Source organism: Grammomys surdaster, unplaced genomic scaffold (genome assembly GCF_004785775.1).
Source record: "Grammomys surdaster isolate TR1022 unplaced genomic scaffold, NIH_TR_1.0 143, whole genome shotgun sequence".
NCBI lineage: Eukaryota > Metazoa > Chordata > Mammalia > Rodentia > Muridae > Grammomys > Grammomys surdaster.
The window spans coordinates 427,087-449,093 of NW_021604601.1; the positions used below are offsets into that span (position 1 = coordinate 427,087).

The 22,007-nt window shown below is 40.2% G+C and overlaps 1 protein-coding gene across 1 annotated transcript in view; it reads right to left on the minus strand.

The window, feature by feature from the left end:
• Nucleotides 1-225: 225 nt before the first annotated feature.
• Nucleotides 226-22,007, minus strand: part of Tab2 (TGF-beta activated kinase 1 (MAP3K7) binding protein 2) — a 50,597-nt gene continuing 28,815 nt past the window's right edge. The window contains exons 2-7 of the mRNA XM_028764352.1: nucleotides 20,618-20,805; nucleotides 14,582-16,082; nucleotides 6,849-7,009; nucleotides 6,547-6,640; nucleotides 5,462-5,542; nucleotides 226-2,170 (exon numbers count right to left, since the gene is read on the minus strand). Of these exons, the coding sequence (XP_028620185.1) occupies nucleotides 2,028-2,170; nucleotides 5,462-5,542; nucleotides 6,547-6,640; nucleotides 6,849-7,009; nucleotides 14,582-16,082; nucleotides 20,618-20,719 (2,082 nt within the window). The 5' untranslated portion in view covers nucleotides 20,720-20,805 and the 3' untranslated portion in view covers nucleotides 226-2,027. The remainder of the gene's footprint in view (nucleotides 2,171-5,461; nucleotides 5,543-6,546; nucleotides 6,641-6,848; nucleotides 7,010-14,581; nucleotides 16,083-20,617; nucleotides 20,806-22,007) is intronic.

The following is a 22,007-nucleotide window of genomic DNA, read 5'->3' on the forward strand; positions in this document are numbered from 1 at the left end:
ATCTAGTGAGACTTGGCTTGCAAGAACAAACCAGGCAACTAACCAATCAAGACACACAAAAGAAACCAGTCTGCAGAAACTGACAGAATCCAGAGGGGATGCTGGGAACTCATGAGAAGATTCAAGAGAGTGAGGGGCTGCCTTCTCTTGACCTCAGGTAACTATGGAACATTATGCTGGGTACAAACTGTCCCACAAACTTCAAAGACAAGCCACAAAAATCCATATTAGAATATAAGTTTTTTTAATTTTTATAAATAACTTATCTGTTACAAAGATAGTTTACCCAGCTAAATCACAAAACCATCAACTCAAGATATCCAAATTACGTTTTATTAATAAAACAAGTAAAAACTGATTTACCAATCTTCACATAGAACTGCAGAGGAAGCTGAAAAACAAGGCCTACTTTTAAAACACAATGCATCAAATGTATGAGTTTCGGGGCCGCTGACCCGTGGCCTACGGTTGCCGTACCTCTCTTTCCATACTCACGGAGCAAAGCCCAGAAGGCAAGGCTGTGACCTTTTTAACGCTCATCTGTAATAATCCTGTTTATTTAAAACATAGCCACTTGTGAACATTTACAGTGGGACAATTACATTATTTCCTTTTTTTTTTTTTTTTTTTTGCTATATGTCAGCACTTCCCTTAGCCCCATTCCAAGCACTGATAATTTCATAATTCTTTTAAAATGCATACTGTTATTTTTTCTTGATTTCATTTAGTTATATACATTCCTGATCATATGAATATTTATTTTCCTTACAAAAATATATCATCAAAATAAAGAGATGTCTGAGGTTGCTTCAGTGTTCAAGTCTGCTTGTTTTCTTTCTTTTTTTCCAGCTTTTCTTCAGTTGTCCTAAAGATGACTATGTTTTATAAATACACATGACTGTCCCAACAGTACGGCAGCTAGACTTCTTCCCAGAAAGAGGCTGTGGGAATGAACGGCTGCTTCTCAACTGCATTTTCCCAACACGAACCTCCCATGGAGTTCTACGGGATACCACACAGATGGGGCAAGATGGCAGTGGGCTTAAATACTTTTTGCTTTAAGCTGCTGGAGAAGATAAAATGACACGTTTGGTCACCCACTGCTGAAGTCAGTGTATAGCGTGACCGTCTGACATGCCTGCAGTGTTTCCTGCAACCCACATGCAGCATCTGCATGTCTTCTCAGAGCACTGGGCACCAAGGGACAAAGGACAGGAGGAGGAGGAAGAGGAGGAAGAGGAGGAGGAGAGGGAAGTTATGTTGTGCACAGTTTCACTTCATTAATGCTTTCTATCTTATGGCATTGCTTTTCTCAGGCTTAAAAAGGATCATGATCGTGCTTACTAAAAGGGAAAAAAGCACATTAGTTAACAAAAGTCTATTACACTATACATATAGAAATATAAGAAGATAATGAGAAATCAAAGCAGACGTGAGAGATCTGTACAGTAGGAAAGGCTTGGGGAGCGCACTGCGGATTGTACAGACAGACACACTGCTTTCCTTTAATCTCACACCTAGATGCTGGCTTCACAGAGATGTCCTCAGAGAAGACAGAGGACAAGGCCAAAAGTACCACAGATTTCTGACGTTTCCGCATCTACTGGCACTATGTGGCAGCAGAGTTTTTAAATAGTCAAACCTTGTTCCTTCTCTTTGTGTATGTAGTGTTTCACCAAAAGCTTTAAAAACACAAAAAGCGATCATCCTGTTCCTTCTCCCATCAAGATCAGTAGTGACAAGAGGGGAGAAGTCCTGGGAACACCTAGGCATTGACACGGTGACACTGGACATAGTCAGGCAGCAGGCAGCCCGGTCTCTCAGGTTACCTTTCAGGTGAGGAATCTCACTGCCCATGACATTAGACTGAGGTATCATTAGCTCTGTGGGCTGACACTCAACACAGCACACCAGTCTTGTCACACCTTCAACTGGACTAACTTCTATGTGGCAGTGAAACACTTCCCCATGACAGGCGACGTTCTTAAACTTTAGATGTGGTTTCATAGGAAGACGGGGCCTTTGGCTCAGAAATGCCGAGGCATCTCACACTGTTCACAGCGGATTAAGGCCGGGTGATTCAGAAATGTACAGGCAGTGCAATTCCACTGAGCCCCCTCCTCATCCTCTGTGTCTTGAGTCTTTGGTGCTTTGATGGTGGACCTTTGATCTGTAAGGAATAAAAGAAAAGGCAATTTTAAGTTAAAAAAAAAATCACAAAGTCTACCAAACTGGTGACCAGATGACAAGGACTGTGCTTCTCCTCTGAGGAAGAGCACTGTGACACTCACTGTGACACTCGACAGGAACACTCCATGGCCTAAGGGAGAACACAGCCCCTCATTTCCAAGTGCAAGAGAAGGAAGGGTAAGCACTGTGACCATCCCCACTGACTGTCCAGTCAGGCTGTGAAGGGTCCTGCTGACTGTCACACCCTGCCAAATGTGAGCCTGCAGCACACATATTATCTGTTTTTACTAGGAAAACAAGTTCCCTTCAATGTTGTTTTTTCATCTACTGAAAAAAACAAGTCTTTAATAACACAAAAGACAAACAACTCAGCCCTTCCCCCTTTTTTTGAGGCTGAGTTTCCCTTTGGTGCTTGGGTTAACCTTAAATTGCACCAACCCTCCTGCCTTAACCTCCTGGGTGCTGGCATTCAATGTGTGCTATGACACTTGTCTTTAAACAACTCTTTTCTAACTGTTTACACTTATAGCAGTAACATGCTGAAAAGTAAGGCAGAGTCAAAGAAATCCTCCCATTTTCTTGTTGGGATTTTAAAACTGAGACATGGTCTAAGAAAGCCCTGAGTCCAGGTTAAACAGCAGGGAACCTTCCGTCGTGTCCGGTCCTTTGGTATGCAGCCCCTTAGCTGCTAGAGCCAAAAGTCAACACCCCCAACAATGCCACGTTTCCATCTACCAAGTTTCATCTTGTATTTTAATTTGTAATCTAGTTATTTTTTTACATTCATGCATTTTGTGTATGCACATGTGTGAATATGCATGTATCACAGCATGCATGTAGAGGTCAGAGGCCACCTCGTGGGAGTTGTTTCTTTCCTTCTACTATGTGCAGCCAGCCTGGGGAGTGAATTTAGGTCATCAAGCGCTGGTCAGCACCAAGAGTCCTTACCATTCAACCTTCCTGCCGCTCCATTTGAGTCACTGTTTGGATACGGAGGGCACAAACCCATCACTCTGCACATGGAGACTCGACTTTCCCAGCACCCTTCACTAACATGCTGACTGCACTCTTCTGATCACTGTCCCTCTGCAGGAGTAGGAGTGTGCTATCTCCAGCTCTACCCTCACTCGAGGTGGCTCTGCCTATTTACAATCCTGTCTGAAGTTTAGAATATTTTTCTTTTTTTCATTTTTTTTTTTGGTTTTTCAAGACAGGGTTTCTCTGTGTAGCCCTGGCTGACCTGGAACTCACTCTGTAGACCAGGCTGGCCTCGAACTCAGAAATCCGCCTGCCTCTGCCTCCCAAGTGCTGGGATCAAAGATGTGCACCACCACCGCCCGGCTAGAATATTTTTCTTATTTTTATAATGACACTGGACTTTTGATAGAATCTGTAGATTGGGGCTGAAGAGACGGCTTAGTAGCTAAGTACACTGGCTGCTCTTCCACAGGACTGGGGTTCAATTCCCAGCACCCATACAGCAGCTCATGACTGACTGTAGCTCCAGCTGCAGGTGACCTGATACCCTTACACAGATGCACCTTAAAAAAACAAAACAAACTGTGATCTTGGGTATTGTAGGTAGTTTAACAGTACATTTTTTCTAATCCATGAGCATGAATGTTTCTGATAATTTCCTTATTCAGTGTTTATAATTTTGGTATAAAATTCTCTGCCTCTGGTGAACTTTACTATTTTAACATTTTGATTATTACTGTGAATGAAACTTTTTTTTGCTACCTATGAATTTCTTTTGCTTAATTGTTCAAACAAACAACTGATTTTTGTGGGATGATTTTGTGGGATACGACAACATTAATGAATTGACTAAGTAGTTTTTAACAGTGAATGCTTGAAACTATGACTAATACTTATTCTGATAAATATTATGTTTTTTTTTTAAAAACATAAATACCTATAAGTCCTAATTTATAAATTAGGTATATTAAAAGAGTAGTAACTCACGGTAAAATAGATTATAACACTATACTAATGAAAGCTATCTAAAATTTATACATTATTTCTGAACTATTTCTCTGTGGCTAACCAATAAAAAAAGCAAAACTGCAGTTGGAGATAACCACCCGGCCATTTCTTCTGTTTCCTTCTCTGACTGGGATGCCTTTGTTTCTTCTTCTTATATAACTGCTCAGGCAAGGACAGTGCACTCCACTGAAAGAAACAGAAACTGAGGGCACTCCTGTCTTGTCCCTTCCACGAGCTAGAAGGCTTTCAGTTTCTCCCACTATGACTGGATCTATGGTTCTGGTAAATGGCCTTTATGATGCTGAGGTTAAATTCCTTTTGCTTGTTGACGTTCTTTATCTTTATTCACTTGTTGTGTGTGTGGAGTGTGTGCATGTGAGCCAGGGCCCATGATGTCAGAGGACAACTTCAGTTGTCTCTCTGCCTCCACTGACTGAGTTCAGGCCCTCAGGTTTCACAGAAAGCACCTTTCCCCGCTGATGCAGATTGGATTTTATGTTTCAATCTGAGTGGACACTTTCATCCTGGTCTGTTTGTGTGTCTCTGACATGACATGTTTTCTTCCTTCACTTGCTGCCTACTTGGTGCAGTCCACCTTGCCACATTCTGCATTTTTTTAGTCAGAATTTGCTTTCTTAATATTGTATGTTCATTTACAAATTATTTATTTTACTTCTCTTAGGGCTAAAAGCAAATTATGTATCATAATTAATAGGGAAAATAGTGACCTAAGTATCCATGCTTGTATATTTAACTTCAGCCAGTCAGATTTATGCACACAATTTCATTTGTACATATATCCTAATGCTTGGCTCAAGTCCACAGACTTAAATGTCTTACCTTGGTGCACACATTCTGTGACTTTCAATGCTGTAAAATGCTATAGATGATACTGTTTTGAAATTTACCTGGAATTCAGGATGTATGACTACTCAGAATTATATAGAGCAATGTTCTCAAAAAACTGAATTTCTCTAAAGTGCCTGCCTCACCACTGTTTAAGAATTTAAAGACACTAAATCTTTGCACTTTGTTTTAAACCCAAACTTTCTGTTTTCAGAGTACACAATGGCTACTAAGGTCTCAAACATACTCTAAAAAGTTAAATATATTACATCTTTGCATCCTCCTCAAAACCCAGAATGTAAATAAACATAAACAAACATCTTCCTGATGCGTTCACTCCCGAATGCCAATGTTGGAAACACTTCTAAAGTGGAAGGTTGAAAAAATTTTTTTTCTAAGATTTTGCTTTCCAAATGTCACCATCTCACATTTCACTAACCTTTGGGTTTTGGTGGCACAGGGCCTACAAATCCAATATTGTCATAAAAGTTATGAATAGCGCTGGGGTTAAAATGTGGTCCTGAAATATATAAAAAGGAAATATATCAGTATTTATAGCTCAGAAATACTTAATTTACTTCTTAAAGCAAGCATTTCTTTCTAAAAATAAGCAGAAGAAATGCTTTAAATTATACCCTCTTAATTTCAAATGATGTGTAAGACTTCAAAACCATCAAAGTATACACATAAGATAGTACTCAGGAAGAGAGGCAAGTGATAAACTGGGAAGAAGTGAAGCGAACATTTGTAAGAAAGGATCAGAAGCAGATCGATCCCAGGTTCTATATGATAAGCTATAATGATAGCTTATTGGCATTTTAACAGCAATTTAAGAAAAGCCCACCATCTTTCAGTTTAGTGGATGCTGGATTAAACACAGAAACGGGACTCAAGACTTCCTTGTTTTCTTTTTCTCTTTTAAATTTTGTGTATTTTTATTCCCACCCCACAACTTCAGAATTAGGTTTGAGAGATAAAGTTTTATTTATGTTTTCTATGGAATTAAGTTAAATCTAAGTAGTTTATACTATAATAAGAAATTAATGCTGGTTACTAACTGCTTGGAAATTATCAAGGCCTATCACTGTCATAAGAGCACAATTACACTTTTATGTCATTTTGTACTTGTCAACACAGGCAGTGCCAGTGAGGTGAGGACACGCAGTTCTTGAAAGAAAAAAGGAAAAGGGGGAAAGTAACCTAGACACATCCTTCCTATAAATCCTCAGACAGATTACACACAGGAGGCACACGGGTGATGTGCAGCTAGAAGGACAACCACTGTCTTCCCTTACCACAGGCTACAGCAGAAGGCTACAGAAGAGCTAAAGGCTACTCGGTGTAACGGGTTTCTTGAACCAACTACATATTTAGTGGGGAAAGAGGGGCCAACTGTTCTTTAGCACTTTCTGGCTCCAAAGCTAAACATTCTGAGACAGTGACTGGTAAGCCTGTTCTCAGCCACAGGAAAAGACTTGGCAGATCAATTCAATGAATTTCAGCTGAGAATGCACTGAACTTTACCTCGGGCTTGAAAAAGATCAATTTCTTTGGTTAAGCAGTCAATGTCAATCTGGAGTTGTCTATTACAACTTCTCAACTGCTGCATTTCTTCGAGCTGAAAAATAATTCCATGTAAAAAGGTTTATATTGAATTCTCATGTCATTAGTGAACAAAGAATGGAGTTGGCAGGGGAAAGTAAGGACAGAAAAACAAGTATAAATTAAGAGCATTTGCAGACCACCACTTGACCAAGCCTTTACACTACGGCAGAGAGCCTGCTCTCCTGGTCAAGCGTAGGCCCCAGCGGCTATAGGAGACTTACTGAAGGGATTTGGGATATGGAATTTGATCTCTTCAGGCGCCTTCGAGTTAGATTATTTTCCATCTCATTGACCTCAGATTTGAGTTTATCCAGCTTTTTCTTCTGCATCTCGAGCTCTCTTTGAAGCCGTTCCATCCTGGCCTTCTGGTGCACCAGCAGAGCTACAACAAGAGCACAGCGTGAGGACCAGCCCACTCCAGCACCTAACCCTTCAGCAGACAAGCATTTCTGTGACAGTCTGCCAAGAATCCCAGAGCTACACTACAACAAAATATTGGGAGCCACTTAAATTTTCAAAACTTTTGACCTGTAGACTTTTAATATTGCACACCTAAGAATGTTTTAATGGTTTGACTGAAACCTCCATTATGGCTGCAGACAGTCACCTGTTATTTTCTGAAAGGCTCTAGCTTACTACACTAACCTAACTTGTTCTTCTGGTAGCTCACATTGGACTCGTAGAAAGGACAAATCTCTTTCCTCCAGTGTGACACCACAGTCTATGTTTGAGATATTCTAACATGATAATTTTACAGACATTTTACATGGGAATATGGAATGGGGTAAATAATTTTGATTATAACAAATAAGAATGACTTCAAATCACATGAATATGAACAAATTGTTCAAACTTCAAATTAAAAAGGGTCATTTAGATAAATACTTTATTTTCTCACCCTCAGACCACATTTGGTGAAGGTATTCTAGCAGGATTTCTAAAAGCAGCAATAAATCCCAGAGCATAAATGCTGAGTAGGTACGCCAGGGTCTAGGCACGCAGTAGCATTACCATACTGCTCTGGGCAACCCATGGACTACATGGACTGGCTACATGGCACATTTTTCAAACTGAATCACTTCCTAAATGTTGTTTACCTGTTCATTTAAAAAGAAATTCCAGGGACAGGTAGAGTGTGTGGGCAAAAGTCCTGATCTGAAGAGTACTGGTTAAAAATGTCCCTAAATTGAAGAAAATGGAGATATAATTCTAGAAGATAATGGAACAATTTGTTCACCTAACTAAATCCTCAAAGAGCACTGATAAGTAAACACATTTTCAAAGTGTGGGAGAATATACAAACAACAGGCAGCTGCTGAAATAAACATGGACTATGAGGACAAATGACAAAAAGCTCAGTCTACAGAGAAAACCACGAGACAACTACAGTTAGGTGAGAGAGGATGCCGGGGATGGCTGAAAGCAAGGTGAAACTAAAATACTAGAAAATAGGAGAGAATTAGGAAGTTCTGCATCCGAGAAGAATGCTATGGTCTTGGAAAGGAGGTGCAAGCCCAGTGAACCAACCAGCTTCTCTGTGTTTCCTTTACAGGCCAGGCTTAAATCTACACGGAAGCCGATTTTTAATTGCCAACATGCTACATATTTAGGGATTACATATTTAGGAATCAAGGTGCGATATCTAATTGAAATACCCAGTTTCTAAATTAAAATAAAAAAAAGAAAAATAAAGAATGTGTGCTTATTAAGCCTAGTCACCAAGAAAGGAAATGAAAGACATAGAAAACAAAAAATTTGACAAGAATAATTTATACTGTTATTAGTGACCACAACAGATGCAAAACCTAAATAAACGCATTTCTTGAGACAGAGATAAGCAAAAAAGATTTTAAAAAATATTTATTTTATATGTATGACTGCATATATGAGTGTTCTCTGTGCCTGCAGAGGTCAGGATAGGGTGGAGGATGCCCTGGAATGGCTGTGAGCCTCCATGTGGGTGCTGGTACCTGAATCCGAGTCCCCTATAACAGCACTGCTGAGTAATCTCTCCAATCCGCAAAGTACATGTTACAAATTCAGACATATGCTGTTTATAACAGCAACATTCCACTCACTCATTCTTTTAACAAGCTGAGAGGCAACTACACTGCAATAACCCAGGGGCAGAATGCACAGGCAATCCCTCACCCTGTGGAGCGCATAGCAACAGGGTAAGAGAAGACAGCAACATCAGGACTCCAGAGAGCTGCAAACAGATGTGGGTGTGTGTTACTAACACATCCAGTGCTTTTAAGTCTTCTTTTTGTCAAAATTACAGTAATGGATACATGTAATACAAGTGTACCATCCCCTTCTGCTGCTACAACAACCCAACAGAGGCTGCTGGGTACCAGGGCTGTCCCAACACTGCTTGTGGGTACAGGAGTCTCTAGAAGAAGTTGCCTCACACCAACTTCTGCCAGATTCTGATAGACACAAACACTGAATTTTATTAAAACCCGTAAAGACATTTCAATTTCTGATAGTTTTAATAATTTTAGGTACTGTAATAATGCCTAGTTCTTACAGAAACACAAAACTCAGAACTACTAGAAGAGAATGTAGTTATTAAAGACTATCCATTAAAATGTCCCAGGGACTGATGGATATAAAGATTTTAGATTTATTTTTAAAAAACATAATTTTCATCACTAAAATATAGTAAGTCCTTATTTCTCAAATATAAAATTTATATGATCTAATGTACCTAAACTGGTATATGACTAAGTCATATTCAAGTTAGAATAAAGAAAGTACAATGTCAGCTTTTAAAATAAATCTAAATTCTTCTGGACTTCAAATGTGTTGGCAGCAGAGATTGTATCTGTTTTATACATTGCTTGTATTACTACTAGACATTTATTTGGTGACTGAACACAGAAGATTCAAAGATGGCAGCTTTTGAAAGCATCCTGTTTTCATTTGTTTTGCCATTTTTAAGGCTAGCTGAAATCAGATCTTGCAGCAGGGCCTGTAATTCAAAGAACAGACACAAGGAGAAAACTGAGATAACTCGGGAGCTCTGTACCTGAGTCATCCACATCAGGTACACTCAGTACTGACAAGACACGAGCTAGACTTTTAACACAACTGGTGTGGCTTGTGCTAGGCACTCACTTGTTGGCATTATTTGTGCATAACTAAGGTTTACATGCAGTTTTACAGCACTGAGGTACAGACACCATGTAAAGCTTACTTCAGAGCCTGCTTACAGCTTAGACAGATCTCTACTTTAAAAGGAGACACAAAGCAGTCTCCAAGTTTGTGATGGAATGTCATGAAGCTAGTTCATTGTGGTTTCAAGGAGTATCAACCACAGCCAATGAGAAACACAGGACATTTCTGCTATCTGCTTTTCCAAACTGTGGAACAGGAAAGGTTTTCTAATTATGATATAAATGCCAGAAACTAGAAGGGGAAGAGACCGGCAAATGTGAATACACAAAAGTAAAGCATTTAAAACATTGGTGAGCGCAGTAAAAGGCACTGCAAGTTACAAGAAAGTAGACCAAGTCCCTTAATAACAGGCATGCTCACAAAGTAAGAAAGAAGTACCTCCTGAAGACACTCGTGTTCCCTCAACCTCCACACAGTACATTTCTATGTGACAGAACAAGGAAGTATTTTCTTTCCAATCATTTATTCACTTGATAGAAGGGAGAAGATCACTCTTGTTGACACTATGAAATCGCTTTCTGCTCATAAGTGGGGCACATGGACCAGTACAAGAGGTCTAGGAGCAGTCACAAGGTGGAATGCAGAACTGCGGTCTCCTTAGAGCTGGGTATGGCTATGGGACCTGTTTTACCACAAGAACTGCCCCGCCCCCCCCGCCCGGAGCATGACTGATCTGCTAGCATGTCTCTTGTCATGGAGCAGAGATGAACTTTTCCTGTCTGGGTCTTGGGTGGGAATGGTGCAGAACAGAGCCCACAGCTAATCTGTAAGGACAGCACGTGAGGGGCAGAGCTAGAGTTCAAAGTTTATTTGGGCATTATAGAGAAAGGTCTTGTCGCAGAGAAAGACAAACCTGTTAATATGTGCATAAGCATAGCCCTGGATTATTTGTGATAATATCTAATATCATATAAGTATCACATAAACAGCTTTATACTGTACTGTTTAGTGAATAAGAAAGTCTGTATGTCTGCAGTCCAGATGTAATCCTGGCAAGTCCAATTTATCAACTGTGGTTAGATGTGACTTAACCCATGTATTTACAGATATTCAAATGTATATAGTATGTACTAAAGTGTGCTTATATGTGTGTAAATGCAGTTTTATGGATGTATATTTATATATTATATAAGGAGAAAGAATGCTATAGAGATTGTATTTAACAGTTAAGTGGTTAGAAGTGGAGACATATTTACTGCATTTTTTTGTCAGACCTTTTAATTTGCATACTATTTTCATAATCCTTTTAGGATACCATTTTTCTTTCCCCCCCCCCCCTCTCTCTCTCTCTCTCTCTCTCTCTCTCTCTCCTTCCTTCCTTCCTTCCTTCCTTCCTTCCTTCCTTCCTTCCTTCCTTTCTTTCTTCTTTCTCTTTTTTTGAGACAGGATTTCTCTGTATAGCCTTGGCTATCCTGGAACTCACTGTATGGACCAGGCTATACTCACAAATATCCACCTGCCTCTGTCTCCTGAGCGCTGGGATTAAACCTGTGCACCACCAACGCCCATCAAGGCATCAGTTTTAAGACATAGCTTACTAGGCAGAGCTCCCAAAGATGGGACACGCTGCCTCAGAAGGCAGATCTGCTACTAACAGAAATGCAATCACTGGGGCTCCTGTCTGATGGTGCTGGATGGGGAAGCGGACTGGTAACCCTGGATACAGAGCACTGCACACTTAAGGAGAGTCTTTTAACTCTAAGAGTGACACCAAGCTAATAAGTGGTTCCCTTAAAGAGTGAAAAGAGCCAACAGGTGGGAGACTCACTTGAAAAAAACAAATCATAAGAAGTTTGATATCAATTTGTAATTACTGAGATGACTAATAATGTGATTATAATTAACATAAAACAAAGTTTTAGGAGAGGGATTTCATAAAATTAAACCAATTTAAAAATTGTAACTAATTTAAACTATATTTCCTTTTGAAAAAAAATTACTGAATTTGTATCATAACCAGAACTTTATTAAATCTCCAACAGGAGTGCTGTGACTTGTAAGGAAGTGCTGGTGAGAAACGACAAGGAATAAGAAACAAAACTCAATAAACTTTTCAGCTCACAAGTTGTATGGCTGGAAGCAAGACACTGAAATTGTATTATTAAAATATAATTTATGTCCATCTAAATCACTCTCAGAGAGGTTGCTCGGAGAAGAGAGACAGCCTGCTGAGCCCTGGCTTCATAACACACACTATGTATCGTTCTTTTCCCTATGACAACAGTCTTAATGAAAAGTGTCAGCCCAATGACAGCATGCCACTAATGGGGGGAAGGAGACAGCTCCCTAATTTTCGGCAGCTACTCTCTCTGGTGGTCTCCATCAGGAGTGAAGAAAGAGGAATGTAGCTTATAGTTCAGTGAGTCTCAGCAAAGTCCAAACAGGAGGAACAGTAAGTATAGAGGCATCAAGGGATGCCTTTCTTCTGTGTTTATTGGCAACCTGCAAAGACCAGAGGAGCTGGACAGATCAAGCGAGGTACTGGCTGAAAGGAAAAAGTGGGGCCAGCAAGACGGTTCAGTAGGCAAAGCACTTGACACTCATAACTTGATAACCTAAGATTGATTCCCCACAAACGATGTAAAGGTCAAAGGAGAAAACTGACTGAGTCCTCTGACCTCCACTGAAATGCTGAAGTACATGCATTCCTACCCAAACATGCAAGCACACGAGTATGCATGTGTGAACATAAACACACTCATAACCACACATACTCATACTCTAAATAAACATAAAAAAAAGAAAAAGCCAAAAAGTAGATGAGAAGGCATGGCAGGCACGAGAGCTTTTACTGTGAAGAGACAGCTATCACCTGCACAGTGACAGGATCTGACGTAGTTTTAAACACTATCCCTCTGGCTGCTGAGTGCACGTAGACTACAAGGAGGCAAGGGTCAGAACCAGGTGCTAATACACTAATCTGAGAGGTGGTGGCACTTATGAGGACAGGGACTATGTAGGTGGGAAGACAGGACTCTGGACAGACTTGGAAGGACACTTGACAGATGTGAATATGAAATAAAGGAGTCAAGGATGTTCCCAAGGTTATTCTAATCGTTAGAAAATTCAATTGCCAGTAACTGACTTAAGGAAAAGAACCTGGTGGGAAAGTCAGAGGCTGGTTCAAGAGTCAGTAAATCTGAGAAACCCATGAAACATTCCAATGCAGAGCTACTGTGTTGACAAGGTATCCTGAACTCAGGGAATTACTCTGGCTTAAAAGTATATATAATGTTATTTAAAATCAAAGGCCAGACCTGGGCATGGTGGCAGAGACTCATTAATTCTAGCAGTTGGGAAACTGAGGCAGAAGATTTTGTCTTGGGTAGAGCTGGACTACATAGGACTATCTTGTCTATCAAATGAGATACTCAAAGAACAGAGAGGAAGATAGGTTAAGAATTTTAGTGAGCTAGGAGACTCTGGTCTCACTAGGACAAGAAAGTGGAGGAGCAAAGACGTGAGCAGACAGACAGGAGAGAATCCACAGTAAGGCAGTGAGGACACTGTGAAACACAGTGCTTCGTGGCCGGGAGGGTAGCTGATCTCCAGAGAAGGGAGAGGAAGGCTCAAAGATGTCTACTGAGGATGTAACAATGCCATCACCGAAGACAGTGACAGTAGTTTTCTAGGTGGACTGTACTGGGGGAAACGTGATTATAGTGGAATCTAGAGAGAATGGGAAGAAAACAATATGGAGACAGCATATTTAAGGAAGATTTTGTTTTCTCATTTAAGTTAAATACGAATAACTAATATTTAAAATGTCCAGTCAGATAAAATGTTTACTTTACTGTATTTTATCATCATAAAAACTTTGCTCTATATTTAAGAATCAGCAAATACTCAAACACAGGGAGCCTGCCATTCTGCCAGGAGAGGCAACTAAGACCGATGGAAGAACTTGGTGAGTGACAGAAACCTAGGCACTGCTGGACGTAAGAAAAATCAGTTTTAGTCAGTCCTAGTACTGGGGTAGTGTCAATTTTAAAACAATTTCTAGTATGAACAGAACCCCTCACAGACCTCTACAACACGTGCATCAGCTCACTATACCAAGATGCTAACTGCGCAAATTTAAGCTGGGCCCTGGGCACCTGATGTTTTAAAATCTCTATAGAGGATTATAGAATGGGAAAATACCACAGCCTAGCATGAGTGAAAAATCACTTCATATGCATCAGTTTAAAACAAGACAAGACAAAACAAAACAAGTCAGAGTCCTGTAAGAAACTTAGTCAGAAAAGCATTAGGGGCTAGAGAGATGGCTCAGTGATTAAGAGCACTTGATCTTACAGTGGACCTAGGCTTAATTCCAAGCACCGACATAGTGCTTACAACCATCCTTAACTCCAGTTTCAGGGGATATGATGCCCTCATCTGACTTCTATGGGCACCAGGCAAGAATATGGCACAAAGACACACAGGTAGGCAGAACATTATTCATACTATGAAACAAAATAAAGAAAAATATTTAAAAATAAACAAGCCACACTGATTTTTTGAAGAGCTAATAACTACAATACTCCAGATTATAATCATATTAAAATTTCCATGAATATTTTCAAATATTAAAATAATATTATTTGGGACATTTAAAGATGGAAGTTGGGCCAGGGATAGAGCCAAATGGAAGAACATTTAGTGTAGCAAGGCCAGTCCTGCAAAATAAATTAAACAGATCAGAAGGCACGCTGATGCCCACCTCTGTTGTGACATCCTATGTACAATAAATCCAGCAATGGAGACTTGTCCCCTTTCACATTAGCTTTACCTTGGGTGTAGGCAGCATCATCAGATCCCATACTCAGTTTCCGTGCTTCGCTGATTCTATCCACATGTGCTAAAGCAGGGTCCGTGAGGTGCTGAATATTCTCTGTTTCTACATAATGGTCAGGATGATTTAGAAGATTTGTAAGTTCAAAGGTGGGGGAGACCACCCCCGGAGAAACAGCGGGGGGTTTATTGGGAGAAACTGTAATTTTGAAAGTGTATTTTGTGTTGGGCTGAGTGACCACCACTCGAGGAGATGTTGCAGAGTTACCACCCAATACTCGGCTTTTGGGAGGATGGTGATGGATAAAGGCAGGACCCATGCTCACTTGCCCGGACATGTTCCTGGAGGCTGCAGATGGCCCAGAGTTTGTGGATATGAAGAGTGTAGGCTGACTTCGCACGCCCTGCTCATCTCCTGTGGTGGCATTGGCTGAGATGTAGACCTTGGGTTGACTACGGGAGGTCATCTCATCAGTACTTGGAGGACTGGCAGCTATGTAAACAGTGGGCTGATTTCTATTTAAGGTCTGGCTGTTGACCAGTGAGGAAGTGCTGGCAGTTCGAGGTCCAGAAGAACGTAATTTTGAAGAACTGTTTCTTTGTGGGGGTTCAAGTTTGATTTCTATCTGGTTTTTTCGAGGTCCTGTTGAAATATTCTGAATGTTATATTGGCTATGGGCAGAAGACTGAGAGCTACCAGACGAGTGAATGGTTGGCGGTTGTGGAGTAGTTGGTGAACTGATAGGCATGTAGACATGAGAGGTCTGATGGCCCTGCTGATTCGGCTGCTGGGTTGAGGTATGTGGCAAAGGACTGGATGCAGGGTAAGTAGTCCAAGGTCCAGGCTGTGAAGGTTGATAGGCTTGCTGAGAGTTCATGGGATTAAACTGAGATACCCAGCCAGAATGTTGTTGTGTCTGTCGAGTTGTACCACTAGGAGTTGTAATATAAGGCCTAATATAGATAGAATTTCCCTGTGGACTGTTGAGTACAGGCGGAGGTACACCATGTATGTGCAAAGACGTGGGGGTACTACGGCCAGTCTGTATGTTTGGGGCTAAAGTTACCATAATAGGATTAAACCTGGGAGTTTGTTGAGAGAGGTTTGATGTCCCTTTGCTGCCTAGGTGAAATCCAAGATGCGGTGTTGAATTTGAAGCACCAGATGTACTGGGCATTCCAAAAACATTAAAGCCTTGAGGAACTTGAGCTGGCGCTGTCTGTGGCTCCTGCTGAAACAGTTCGTTATTGGACTGCCCTCCTTGAAGCTGCCCATCACTAACGCTGTGTGTTAAAGCCCTGCCTCCATTCACTCGACTTCCTTCTCTTCCATGGTGGTAAACATTCTGTGACTGCAAGTCCAAGTTGAGAGAAGTCATGTGATTGCGTAGACCAGAAATTCCAGACTCATCTGAAAAATTCAGGTCTCCTTCACCATAAAGATACCTCGTACTCTCCTGAGAGAGAACAGCACAGCAGGCATCCAGGTTATTATTGTTCTACAGAGCAAAAGAAGAACAAGTTAATCTTCGTCATGAGAAGTGAACACACAGACTATCATTACCACAGAAATACTATACAACAGGTGAATAGATAATATAATCATAAGAGACATCTTTTGATTTGAGAACTATTTTATGTAAATGTTTATTAATTCTCACTGTTAGTATAATGAAAAAATTTGCTAGTAACAGATAAATGTAAACCAAATCACTAAGAAGCTACTTAGTAAAATAGACTCATCCAAATACAGTAAAAATGCAGCCTAATTAAAAACACAATTTTTATAATGAACAAAGTAATTAACTTTAAGAATATAATAAGGTATAATTAAATTTCTTTTTAAAGTGAAATGACAAAATGTAAAGTTCTTCAAAGTACTTAGAGAAGAAGTCAGTATTTATATAGCCAATTTCTACATGGATTCTTTCAAAGACCACTAATCATCTCAATTCTATCTATGCTTCCTTTTGTATAAAACATGCATCTACAAATGAAATACAAGCACAAAGTAGCAAAAAAGAACTGAGCTCACGTCTCTGCCGTCAACAGAGCACGACAAAAACTCATTCCAGAGCAACATGCAGAAAAAAGCAAAACCCCAACAAAGTGTTTTTGAATAAAGTACCATACCATTGGTCATGGTCATAAATTCTCCAGAAAAATACTTATTGGACATCAATCATATATGCAGCAATCTTTGAGCTCATGGAAGACTTAATGACAAATAAAAATGAGCTTTCACCCCCCCCCCCTTAAGAGCCTGTAACTCAATCAGGTAGACAGTTTTGGAAAATGGCAGTAGTCAGTTCTCTCAGGTCTATGACCTCTCCAGCCAAGGACAGTTAGCTAGGTTTAGAATACTCCAGCTAAATTCTAAGTAAATATTTATATAAAACCACAGACAGGTGTGGCTCTCACCTCTCATCAAAGCAGTTTCTTTTTGCAGCAGAGACCACTACAGAAATCTACAACTGGTCAAAATGCAGAGAATAATCAACTGTGGGGTGCCTGGCATCAATGGGTATATCTACAACACAACAGTTTTAGGAGCCAGCAGACCAGGATGCCTGCTGTGAGACAGTGACTTCTGGAGTGACAGGAAGTTACACCCATGAGATCATAACAATATGGCTGCCTAAGTAAGACCTGCATAATGACAACACTCGTTAACACACCAGCCTGGACAGGGAGGCTACAAAAGGCACCATCCCTAGATGAGAAGCTACAGGCAATCAATGGCCGCTGAGAGGGAGAGCCAGTCTTCTCCAGGGATGGGCCTTCCAATTCCAAGTGGTCAGCCCTATACACATAGACATTAGAGCAAGACTAATGACCTCAGTGACCTGTGCCACAAAACAACATGGAAAGCTCTGGAAAACAACAGTAGAGGTTTCTCTCCTCTCAGGTGTATTCATGGCACATGTGTTCACATACTTGTACCTATACACATTAATGTACACACACACACACACACACACACACACACCCTGGATTAATGAGGCAGATACAGCTTGAAGGTTCACAGTGCACACACAAGTTGGATGAGGAAAAAACAGACAAACAACTCTCCCCAAAACAAAAACAAAACTAACATAGAAACCCCAGGTTCTTGGTGAGCGGAATGGTATAGTTAGGTGAACCATGTTCTGAACACAGTGAATGAAGCACCTCTAGCTGGGGTGAAGCTTCACATTGGAAACTTTGTAAAACGCATGGTTCCAAAAGGAGACTGGTTTTAAGTAATGGAGGACTTAAAGAAACGAACGGCACGGCAGTGTAGTTGTTATTATAAGCAGTGGAGGGCTGGCTACTGAATAGAGACGAGCAGAGCAGTAACAACAAGAGAGTAGTTTGGGAAGACCAGTCTATAATACAGGAGATGTAAGGAGATGAATATTCTTTTGATAAAGCAGCCGGTTAGAAGACAGGCAATACATAGTGAGTATGCGATGCTGCACGTGAGCCACCAGAAACCAACTGACACAACTCAGACATGGGAGGAGGAAAAATCACAACACCGGAAGATTAGGAGCCAGAGAGAAATCAAGGACCTTAAAATGTCTCCCAGCAGTCAGATAAAATGAGGTCAGAACTCTGGTTAGGAGACGATGGTCTACATACAACACTTGAACAGGAACCACAAGCAGGAGGTAAGGCATGGCTGATATCTCCCCCTGCCTCCAGTGCCTATGCCTCTGGAACGCTTGGTTTGTCTTCTCAAAACATCAAGATAATACTGAAGTATACATTAGACTTCTTTATTTTTTGAAAATACCCTAAGCAGTTCTATAAAAGACTTTATACTTCATTCCAAGTTAACCGATTTAAAAACAGAACTGGGTTTAGGGCGGTGGTGGCTCATGTCTTCAATCCCAGCGCTCAGGAGGCAGACACAAGTGGATCTCTTAAGTTTGAGGTCAACCTGGACTGCATAGAGAAACTCTGACTCAAAAAACCAAAAATCTCTGAGCTATAGTGTTCTAGATCTTTCAATATCAAGTCTGTGAGATTTGTTAAAGAAATTACATTATTTTTCTATTAGTTTTTCAATGACTCTCCGAACACCCTTAGTATATAGCTTTACTTTCCTACAAATTTCTACCTTCTACTTAATTTAAAAAGCTAGACTTGGGTTCTAAGAGAAGGCTTACCTTACCCCTCTTCCCAGTTTCTGCTCTTTTCCCACCTTCTTAAAACATTGACTCCTACTTTATTACTTTTATGCTCACTGGTTTCTGTCTGTTTGACACAGACCTAGACATCTCTGGGAGTGGAGAGCTCAGTTGAACTGAATCCATCAGATTGGCCTGTAGGCAAGTCTATGGGATATTTTCTTGATTGATGACTGCTGTTGGAGGGTACAAGCAAGCCCTGGGCAGGTGGTTACAGGTGCTTAAGAAAGCAAAGTGAACAAGCCAGTTAGCAACACTCCTCCACGGCTTCTGCTTCAGCTCCTGCCTAGAGTTCCTCCCTCGGGTTCCCTCAGTGATAAACTAACCTGGAAGTGTAAGATGCAATTAAACACTTTACTCCCCAAGATGCTCTTAGTTATGGTCTTTATCGCAGCAATAGAAACCCAACTAAGACACTTCTGTTTTCTCTTTTTTTTTTTTCTGTTACATTCTACATTGATAAATGTGAACTAACTACTGATTCATTCGCCAAATATTTATAACGGGGAACTCCATTACTGTTACTCTTTCTAGAACTGTGAGTCATGTATCCTACCAATTAATTTACCTGGATTACACTTTTCTGTGAAGATTTTTATTCTCACCGAACAGTAAAGAAATGAAGTAAAAATGAGGCTCATAGATGTTACTGTTGGTAACCATCAAAACTTGAACTCAAGTCTGCCTATTCTAAACTACATGAACCAGGTGTGGAGAATTTCATATACCCAAGGATAACTAAGAGTGTAGAGTATGACATCAGGCTATAGAGAAAGCTGGGATTCCAGACCACAGGCTAGTGTATTAGTCAAGACACCCAAAACTCACCTTGAAGAACATGGAAAAAAAATGTAAGAAAGCGAATATATAGGAAACTGTATTTACACTGCCAAGAAACAATAATATCTTCATTTAGAAAGGAAGCAGATGATTGGTAGGACTCAAACTAGGTTAAGTTGGAAAGCATGCAGAACAAATGAAAGTACAGATAAGAGATGATAATAAGGGTATAGATGACATATGTAGTCACTATAAAACAGGATAAAAATTTCATACATTATCAAATTTTCAAAATAATCTGTCAAATTTTGAAGGATCTCCAAAATACTTTTTTGAGAAGAAGATTTCCAGGTTAAATGAATGGCTAGCTACAACTATCACTAAATATTTAGAATTATGGATTTCAAGAATTTTATATACTGCCGGGCAGTGGTGGCGCACGCCTTTAATCCCAGCACTTGGGAGGCAGAGGCAGGCGGATTTCTGAGTTTGAGGCCAGCCTGGTCTACAGAGTGAGTTCCAGGACAGCCTGGGCTCTAAGAGAAACCCTGTCTCGAAAAACCAAAAAGAATTTTATATAATAAGAAAATGTAGAAACTGGAGAGGTTGGAAAATTTATAAAGTAAACTTAGAAATATAAAAACAACATTTTTTTCTTCACAATTGGGAAGTTATGCACTGTTCATACAAATCCTTCATGTCAGAGATACGAGACTGACATGCAAACAATGTTTTGGCACACGCACCAGCGAACAGAAGAACAAGCTTTCTGACTCAATGACCTTTCCCCCATTTTCATACAAAGATCTGGGATTTTACACATCTGATGAGAGTATGAAGAAAAGACAGCAGGATTCTAGCGAGCACAACTCCTATCTACAGGCAGACAAGACCTGGATTATAGGCAGGCAATGAGAGCCCTATTTTGCCAGAGGCCATGTTACTATGAGACACCAAAGATCATTTTTCATTACAGTACAGTAATGCCAACAGAGTTTTCCTCCAATATCTAAAAAACCATCAGATTAATATTATAAATAGTATTGAATCAATAAATTCAGAAATCATTGAACACTAACCTGTAACATGCACCTGGATACAACAACTTCAGGCACTTCAGGGAACTTTTGTCGCAGGTCATGTAAAACCTGAAAATCAATTTGGTGGCTTCCTTGGGCCATTCGTATGTCGCCTGCTCAGGACTATCTCAATAGGCAATTCTAGGCCTGAGTGGAATTAGTACTCATCTCTTCTGGCCAAGCATTTTCTGTGAAAGAAAAAAAAAACATTGAGAACTGATTTTAGAATGAATGTTGCTATGGATTTATAATCACAGCACCTAACTATAAAAAAGTATTATTTGGTTTAATGATTTTCATATAGCTATCCATGCATACTTTCTTTTCTAACAGACAGTTTTGAAATGATCCAATTCCTCTATACTTGTACGTTCTACAATGGCAGTGCTAAGATGCATCCAACTAGCAAACTGCTGTGATGCTGGCTTGTCTTTCCTCATTCTTTTAGGGAGAATCAGGAAGCACTAACCTTTCTTAATGATTACACAAGACAGCCTTAGGTACAAAACCTTTCTCATTTTACTTAAAACCTTTAAGAATCTAAATGTGGCTCTAAAAGACCACATGTATTTTCTCTAAAACGTAATGCTGTAATCTGGTGCTTTCTCTTCAGTTCTGAAACGCACACTTACCTCCCCTGCACAAAATAACTAAGTCTTTTCTACTTCAGCTTTCTGTTGTCACTCACACTATCCTGTTCACATAGGGCCTTCTCTTCTGTGGTTATCTGTCACCAAGTCTTGTCGTGTTTAGCTGCAAAAGCATTTTGTATCTGACAATTCTTTCTCACCTCTACTGCTTTTTTCTGGCCACCTTACTCCATCGTAGCTCCTAGTGGTCCCCTCTCTACCTTTGTCAGTTTCCCTGCCTCTCACACCCTCAGTCTTTCCCCATAAGCTATCTCTGTGAACAGTACAGCAGAGTAGCCATTCACCATCCCTGTGGCTCAAAACAGCATACCACAAGGCCTCTTGTTAATGATCACATTTCTGTTCCCCTCGGTTGCTAATGGGCTTCTGGTGTCTTTTTTAAGGTTTTTGAACTTAACTCCCCTCTTTTAACATTCCCTCAGATACTTGAAGGCTGTCTTGTTTACTTCCTTACATTCACTTATCAAACGCCATCCACTGAAAAACAGGTTCCCTAACCATTCTTCCTAAGTTAAAAAACAAAACAAAACAAAAACAAACAAAAAAACCACATACTACTTTTTCCTTTGTGACATTCATAAATGACATCTCTAGAGGATCAAGATCTCTGAGGTTAACTACTGTATTCCCAAGACTAGACCTAATCTAGGTTGTTCAGAAAAGGTGCAACATCGTTAGATGAAAGTTTTACTGTAAAGTTTTTTTCACATCACAGTTTCTAAAGCACATTTCAAATGACT